The sequence below is a fragment of the Gymnodraco acuticeps genome, unplaced genomic scaffold (genome assembly GCF_902827175.1).
Source record: "Gymnodraco acuticeps unplaced genomic scaffold, fGymAcu1.1, whole genome shotgun sequence".
Classification (NCBI taxonomy): Eukaryota; Metazoa; Chordata; class Actinopteri; order Perciformes; family Bathydraconidae; genus Gymnodraco; species Gymnodraco acuticeps.
The window spans coordinates 7,987-13,755 of record NW_022990458.1 but is presented as its reverse complement, the minus strand read 5'-3'; the positions used below and the strand labels follow the sequence as shown (position 1 = coordinate 13,755).

The window sequence follows — 5,769 nt, the reverse complement described above, 5'->3', positions numbered from 1 at the left end:
TGAACAGTGAGCGTTGCCTTTGTAGCATAGCTTTTAATTGTTGTACCTTCTCAACGCGAAGGCAACTGCCGGCGGGATACTCCTTTGAAACGTTTTCGTGAACTTTTGTGAAGTGCCGCTCCACATTTCCCTTCTTCAACACTCGAGCCACAAATTAAACACACACACTTGTCTTTGATGCTCGTAAATAAAAATTCATGTTCCCACTCGTCATGAAAGTAGTATATTTTAGATTTCTTCTTTGACGGACCTTCCATGACTGCATCTCTTTTTCTCTATCTTTCTTACTCTCAAAATATACTACATAAATCAATATGTCTCAACATGTCAACTGCACTTTAGCGCCCTCTGGTGAGCTACTCGGAAAACCTCCGCGAGCTACTGGTAGGTCGCGATCGACGTGTTGGCGACCCCTGCTTTATAATGATACCAATTCCAACTGGGGTGTGTTGCATTTCCTCATCCCTAGTGGGGACGTAACACCGCCATTCAAATGACAGCGTGGTGTTCCCCCAAAAGTGGGCGGAGCCATAATTTTCGCTCGGAAGTGACGCATGTGTTACTCTCATGCATGGGTTAACTTACTTGGTAATAAACCCGATTCTGATTCTATAAAACGGTTTCAATAATATTACTTTCATTTATTTTCAAAACCTGAACTATAATCAGAATAATAATTCATTGTTTACTTGGAAAACCCACAATCCTCTCTGTTTAATGATTGATAATCACAGGTGGAGAAACATGTCTATATCTTAGCTCACAGATATCATCAGAACAAAGTTCTTTAATGAATGAATCTTCCATGTGTTAGACATGTTGAGTGAGTGCAGCCCAAGAACAGAGAAGTCACCGTGAACATCTCAAACCATTTTATTCAAATAAATCAACAGAGGTTCTGGCAGATCTGGGTTTAAAATCCACCAGAACAAAGAAAAGATCATCGTACACACAGAGACGGATGGAAACACGTCAAAATAAAATACTTCAGAGCAAAACAGAAAGCAGTGAGAGGACGTCTCCAGCAGCAGATCCTTTAACGTTTCATTTGGGTTTCAGAGACTGCTGTTGTGATTGGTCAAGCACTTAGAGATGTCCCGCCCCTAAACCATCAATCACTACAGAAGGTTGTGCGCCAGCCAATAGGAGGAGAGACGTTTTACAGATAAGAGAAGACATTTTAAAATCTGAATATTTACGGTTTGTAAACGATTTAAACTTTTTACATTTCACTTTTTTCTTTCATCGCCTGTCAGTTTTTTCGGAGTCACAGTGAGTTTAAAGCGATCAGCTGATCAGCGAAGGATCCTTTGACAGAATCAGGTCAACACAAAAATACAGAAGAGGATTAGGGCGACATGAGAAAAGGTTTTTGAGATCTGAACAAAAGGGATTTTTTGGGGGGAATTCTGTGGAAATTCAAAATCCTGACTTTTCTCAAGATTCTGACTTTCATCCAAATTTAGATTTTTTTTTAATCTCAGAATTCAGACTTTTCTCAAAATGTTTACTTTCATTTCAGAATTCTGACTTTTACGTCAAAATTCTGACTTTATTCTCAAAATAAAGATTTTTTATCTCAGAATTCAGATTTCTCTCAAAATGTTTACTTATATTTTAGAATCAAAAATAAATGTTGGGTTAGAAATCAAATGTATTTTCCCGTGGCCCTGACCCTCTGCCGTAAAAAGGCTGAACAATCAAAAGAGAGTTTGGTAAATGTTAATCAAAAGTCATCAATATCAGAGGAGCACTATATTTGTTAGGAGTGTCAACGTGTGTTTTAAACACATTTGATCAACTTTTCTTTTTTGTCTTATTCTACTCGAGCTCGTTTTAATATGTTGTTTTATAAACACATTTCTGTTGCTATGTCTCATTGTTTTAATTTTCTTTTTTGAATAAATGACATTAAATCTCGTTGTTGCTGATATGTTTTATAGAAACACTCATGCATGTTGATATCAGCAAAAAGGAGCGTTGCGTTTGTTATGTTAATAAGCTTTGCTCTTCAAACTGTAGTGAGGAGGAAGAGGATGAGGAAGAGGAGGAGGAAGGCTTCACTCGTGTCCGGTGGTGAGAAGTCGCAGAGCTTGTTGCAGGTTAGTCACGGCTGTGCTCACGTCCTCGTACTGAAGAGCGCTGCCAGCGTATTTACACAACTTCTGAGCCTTGGTGAAGTCATCAGCGGTGAGATGCACTCCTGGAGAGAGAGAGGAGACAGGGTTAGAGTCTGCAGAGTTACACCCATTATAAGAGGCTGCTCCTCAGGGACTGAGGGGCGGAGGCTGACAGAACCAAGCTGACCAAACACTGAGTCTCATCCAGCGAGGAGGCTCTGCTCTCATCGTGGGGAAACAGCAGAAAGCAGACATTGAAGTTCGGAGCGGATCCGAATCACTTGGACTCACGCTGAGTTTAATGTTTGTTTACATTGCAGAATAAGGCATTGGTTCTGAGTTCATGAGATGTTGAAAAAAAAACTGAAATGCTCGTACGCTTTTCCCTGATCTGGGAAAACAGAATTACATTTTTTTAAGAATTTGACTTTTTTGTAACATTTCTCATATTTTGACTTTTTTTTTAAGAATTTAACTTTTTCACTATTTTTTCTTAAACTGTGATTTTTTTTCACAATTTCACTTTTTTAAATGTATTTGACTTTTTTCTTAAACTGACTTTTTTCTTAAACTGACTTTTTTCTTAAACTGACTTTTTTCTTAAACTGACTTTTTTCTCATATTTGGACTTTTTTTTTATTGCATTTTTTCCCATAGTTTAATATTTTTTTGTTTAATTCTTCTCAGAATTTTACTTTATTTCTCATAGTTTAATATTTGCTTGCCTCTTATTTTACTTTCTTGACTTTCTTTTTAAAGAAATTACAACAAATTCTCATAGTTTAATATTTCTTCAGAATTAGAATATTTTTCATAATTTAACTTTATTTTCATAATGTGTCATTTTTCTCATTTCACTTTTCTTAAAACGTGATTTTTTTTCTCAGAAATTCACAGGAAAATAAAGACTTAAAAATAGTAAGCTTGCACGTGTGTGGTGTGTGTGTGTGTGTGTGTGTGTGTGTGTGTGTGTGTGTGTGTGTGTGTGTGTGTGTGTGCGCTCACCCTCTTGCTGACCCTGCATCAGTCTGGGGTCCACAGGGAGGGGAACTGATCTGGGAATAGGCACTGGTTTAGCGGCTTCTGTTGGGACAAAAAAAACACCTTAAATTTAAAATATATATTAAAAACGATATAATTTGGAAAAAAGACTTTGGATGGTTATTTCAGACGGACAGACTTTTTTAAAGAAATCTGACTTTTTTTCCTCATACTTTTTTTTATTTCACTTTATTTTCAAATTTGACTTTTCTCTCGAAATTATGACTTTTCTTTTCAGAATTTGACTTAAATAATACATTTTATTTCTATAGCGCTTTTCTTGAACCCACAGACGCTTGAACAGACAGCCTCTCCCCCGAGGCGGGGGCAGCTCTAGGGGTGTTGACTTTTTTCTCATATTGTGACTTTTTTTTAAGAAACTGAATTATTTTTTCACAGTTTAATATTTTCTCAGAATTAGATTTTTGTTTAAGAATTTGACTTTTTTCTAAAAATGTTTTAGAAAAATGTTTTCTCACAGTTTAATATTTTTTCATAAATCTACTTTATTTTCATAATTTGACTTTTCCTCTTAATATGAGACTTTTTCTTTTGTTTAATATTTTTTCTGAACTTTTCTTTTTCGAATTTCACTTTGACCTCGAAATGTTGACCTTTTGTCAGACGTCCTTCCAGTCTCTCACCTGAGGCGGGGGGCATCTCTGCGGGGGTGTTGGCTGGAGCGTGGGCCCCCGGTGGGATATGGATGTTGTTGTAGTTCGGGTTGGGGGGGCCTGATGGAGCAGATCCTGGACCCCCCGGAGAGAAGCCGATCCCCGGGGCTGGACCTTGGTTCTGGTCCTGGTTCTGGTCCTGGTCAAAGGACCCTGAAGATGGGCCCCCCCTGAAGGAAGCCCCATGATCGGAGAAACCTCCAGCTCCATACACATCTACCAGAGAGTGGAGAGGAGATTAATACACATGTTATTATGATTATATGAATACTGGCTGCTCCCAGTCCATCCATTACTGTAACAAGAATCTGTTCAAATAACCGTGCAAAACATTATTTTAAAACTGTAATCTACCCGCTGCAGACAGACATGTTAACTCCGCTAACCTGCCCTCTACCACACTTTCTACATGTTACACTTATTTGATAAATACTGCTGCTACTCGTCTACCTGAATGTGACCTTCTGTAAATAGTAATGATGCTTCATTTAAATACAAAGTGCATGCCGTAAACGTCCCCTCGAATAAAAGGAATTCTGATTCTGATTAATGCAGCTGGTAGATTCTTTCAAATGCAAAGTAATACAAGTGACAAGGTGTTTGGAGGAGATCGAAGCGGCTGGGAATCTGTGAGAGAACAGTAATGGAGTTTGTCCGAAAGCATTGACTTCTTATAAAGGTGTCAGTGAGAAGAAACCGGGCGTAGAGATGAAATGTTTCTGCTGATGGAGTTTAAAGCTTTCGGCCTCGCCTGGTTTTATCACAAAAAGATGGGAGAATACAAAATGAAGTAAAACGATCAGAATGAGTGAGATTGAGCTGTCGGGCCAGAAAGAGCGTGAAGTTTGAGAGGAAAGATGAATCAGAAGATGTCTCGGATATCGGATCAGCGTGATTATTATTCTGCTGCGTTTCAGAAGCTCTGAATCATAACTTTGGCAAAGTGCAGAACTTTTACATCTAAATGAACGGTACGTTAAAGCTGAGCGAGTCTGACTGGGTTAGGGTCTGACTGGGTTAGGGTCTGACTGGGTTAGGGTCTGACTGGGTTAGGGTCTGACTGGGTTAGGGTCTGACTGGGTTAGGGTCTGACTGGGTTAGGGTCTGACTGGGTTAGGGTCTGATTCGGTTTATGGGTCTGACTGGGTTAGGGTCTGACTGGGTTAGGGTCTGACTGGGTTAGGGTCTGACTGGGTTAGGGTCGACTGGGTTAGGGTCTGACTGGGTTATGGGTCTGATTCGGTTAGGGTCTGACTGGGTTAGGGTCTGACTAGGTTTAGGGTCCGATTGGGTTTAGGGTCTACTGTGTTAGGGTCTGGGATTCGGTTAGGGTCTGACTGGGTTAGGGTCTGGGTTAGGGTCTGACTGGGTTAGGGTCTGACTGGGTTAGGGTCGGACTGGGTTAGGGTCTGACTGGGTTAGGGTCTGACTGGGTTAGGGTCTGACTGGGTTAGGGTCTGACTGGGTTAGGGTCTGACTGGGTTAGGGTCTGATTCGGGTTAGGGTCTGACTGGGTTAGGGTCTGACTGGGTTAGGGTCTGACTGGGTTAGGGTCTGACTGGGTTAGGGTCTGACTGGGTTAGGGTCGGACTGGGTTAGGGTCTGACTGGGTTAGGGTCTGACTGGGTTAGGGTCGGACTGGGTTAGGGTCTGACTGGGTTAGGGTCTGACTGGGTTAGGGTCGGACTGGGTTAGGGTCTGACTGGGTTAGGGTCTGACTGGGTTAGGGTCGGACTGGGTTAGGGTCTGACTGGGTTAGGGTCGGACTGGGTTAGGGTCGGACTGGGTTAGGGTCTGACTGGGTTAGGGTCGGACTGGGTTAGGGTCTGACTGGGTTAGGGTCGGACTGGGTTAGGGTCTGACTGGGTTAGGGTCTGACTGGGTTAGGGTCTGACTGGGTTAGGGTCTGACTGGGTTAGGGTCTGACTGGGTTA

At 41.2% G+C, this 5,769-nt stretch overlaps 1 protein-coding gene across 1 annotated transcript; it reads right to left on the bottom strand.

Moving 5' to 3' along the window:
• Positions 1–855: 855 nt before the first annotated feature.
• On the bottom strand, positions 856–4,051 carry vta1 (vesicle (multivesicular body) trafficking 1; the record flags this gene model as incomplete). The annotated part of the gene is given in 3 exon segments (XM_034225817.1): positions 856–2,203; positions 3,126–3,203; positions 3,806–4,051. Coding segments are annotated over 3 exon segments (467 nt in total), but the record flags the coding sequence as incomplete, so codon positions are not given.
• Between the last annotated feature and the right edge of the window lie 1,718 nt (positions 4,052–5,769).